The sequence below is a fragment of the Buceros rhinoceros genome, unplaced genomic scaffold (assembly GCF_000710305.1).
Source record: "Buceros rhinoceros silvestris isolate BGI_N320 unplaced genomic scaffold, ASM71030v1 scaffold16611, whole genome shotgun sequence".
Classification (NCBI taxonomy): Eukaryota; Metazoa; Chordata; class Aves; order Bucerotiformes; family Bucerotidae; genus Buceros; species Buceros rhinoceros.
This window is the reverse complement of record NW_010395065.1, coordinates 7313-7543: the sequence shown is the minus strand read 5'-3', so window position 1 is coordinate 7543 and position 231 is coordinate 7313. Positions and strand designations below refer to the sequence as shown.

At 65.4% G+C, this 231-nt stretch overlaps 1 protein-coding gene across 1 annotated transcript in view; it reads right to left on the bottom strand.

The window, feature by feature from the left end:
* LOC104501602 (ankyrin repeat and fibronectin type-III domain-containing protein 1-like) overlaps positions 1 to 231 on the bottom strand; it is a gene marked incomplete at its 5' end in the record, with an annotated part of 10616 nt that overhangs the window by 3116 nt on the left and 7269 nt on the right. The window contains one exon of the mRNA XM_010145440.1: positions 66 to 211. Within this exon, the coding sequence (XP_010143742.1) occupies positions 66 to 211 (146 nt within the window). The remainder of the gene's footprint in view (positions 1 to 65; positions 212 to 231) is intronic.

The following is a 231-nucleotide window of genomic DNA, read 5'->3' as shown; positions in this document are numbered from 1 at the left end:
CAGTGGCCTGCAGTCCTGCTCTCCGTTGGGGAGCTGTCGACGGAGCCAGGGCAGGACTTTCTAGCCGCCTGGCAGAGTGGTTTGGGGAAGTCCAGGCTGCTGGTCCGCACGCAGTACGCCTGCCGCTTCTCCGTGATGCGCAGCAGCTCGATCTGTCGGCTAGGCAGGACAAAGTCACTGTCGTAGAGCTCTGGGGGTGGCCGGGGCTCCTCTGGTGGTGGTGGGGGTGGT